The sequence below is a fragment of the Vollenhovia emeryi genome, unplaced genomic scaffold (assembly GCF_000949405.1).
Source record: "Vollenhovia emeryi isolate VEMERY1.0 unplaced genomic scaffold, V.emery_V1.0 DF949688.1, whole genome shotgun sequence".
Taxonomy (NCBI): Eukaryota; Metazoa; Arthropoda; class Insecta; order Hymenoptera; family Formicidae; genus Vollenhovia; species Vollenhovia emeryi.
The window spans coordinates 231-1304 of record NW_011956678.1 but is presented as its reverse complement, the minus strand read 5'-3'; the positions used below and the strand labels follow the sequence as shown (position 1 = coordinate 1304).

The 1074-nt window shown below is 50.0% G+C and overlaps 1 protein-coding gene across 1 annotated transcript; it reads left to right on the top strand.

Moving 5' to 3' along the window:
• The first annotated feature begins 47 nt into the window (after window positions 1-47).
• Window positions 48-869, top strand: LOC105571136 (phosphoglycerate kinase, chloroplastic-like). The gene has a single exon (XM_012028609.1). The coding sequence runs from the start codon at window positions 48-50 to the stop codon at window positions 867-869; it is 822 nt and encodes a 273-aa protein (XP_011883999.1).
• The last annotated feature ends 205 nt before the right edge of the window (window positions 870-1074 follow it).

Here is a 1074-nt window from a genome sequence, read left to right as displayed (position 1 = left end):
ACCTTCGTTTTTACGAAGAAGAAAAGGCGAACAGCCAGGAATTTGCGATGCAGCTTGCTGAAACCTCTGGCGCTGATTTTTTCGTGCAGGACGGGTTTGGCGTTGTTCATCGCGCGCATGCTAGCACCGAGGCAATCACGCATGAACTGCCGAGCATTACCGGGCTTTTACTTGAAAAAGAGTATGTGTCTATCACGGGCGCGATGAAAAACCCAAAGCGGCCCCTGGTTGCTGTACTCGGCGGCGCCAAAGTGAGTGACAAACTGCCGCTTTTACAAGCGCTTGTACCTATAGCGGATCAGATATTGGTTGGCGGTGCTATGGCAAACACGTTTTTGGCGGCACGTGGCTATAATCTTGGCAAAAGTAAATACGAAGCAGACCAAGGTGTCGAGATAGAAGAAATCATGCGCCAGGTAACCGTAAAAGTGGGTGCGGGCAACGGGGATGAGTTTTTACGCTTACCAAGCGACGTGGCTGTCGCGAATTCAGTTGATGAGGCGAGCGAGAGAAAGGTAGTTGGTATTGATGCTATCTCTGATGAGGAGCTAGCACTTGATATAGGAGAGAGAACGATCGAAGATTTCGCGGCACGCGTCAAGACGGCTCATACGGTGATATGGAACGGTACTATGGGGTATGCGGAACTGCCGCAATTTTCCCATGGGTCGGCTCGAATGGCGTTGGCTATCGCAACGAATGTCTCAGCTACATCAGTGGTTGGAGGTGGGGATACCGCCGATTTCGTATTAGGCTGGGACGCGAAAGAGGGCGCCAGCTTCAGTCATGTGTCTACAGGCGGCGGCGCCAGCTTGGAGCGGATGAGTGGACAGCCGTTGCCCGGAATTGAAGCGCTCCTCGACAAATAAGCTTGCAGGGCAATCTTCAGATTAGCAACTTGCGGTCTATGCAATTACGAGCGAAACTGATACACTGAAACGAGAAATTAAGCATAAGAATCAATCAAAGTGGGCAAAACGACTCTTATTATCGCAAACTGGAAAATGAACTTCACCGTACATGAGGCGAGTTTGTATTTGCATAAACTCGACAAGGAACTGGTGAATCATCATA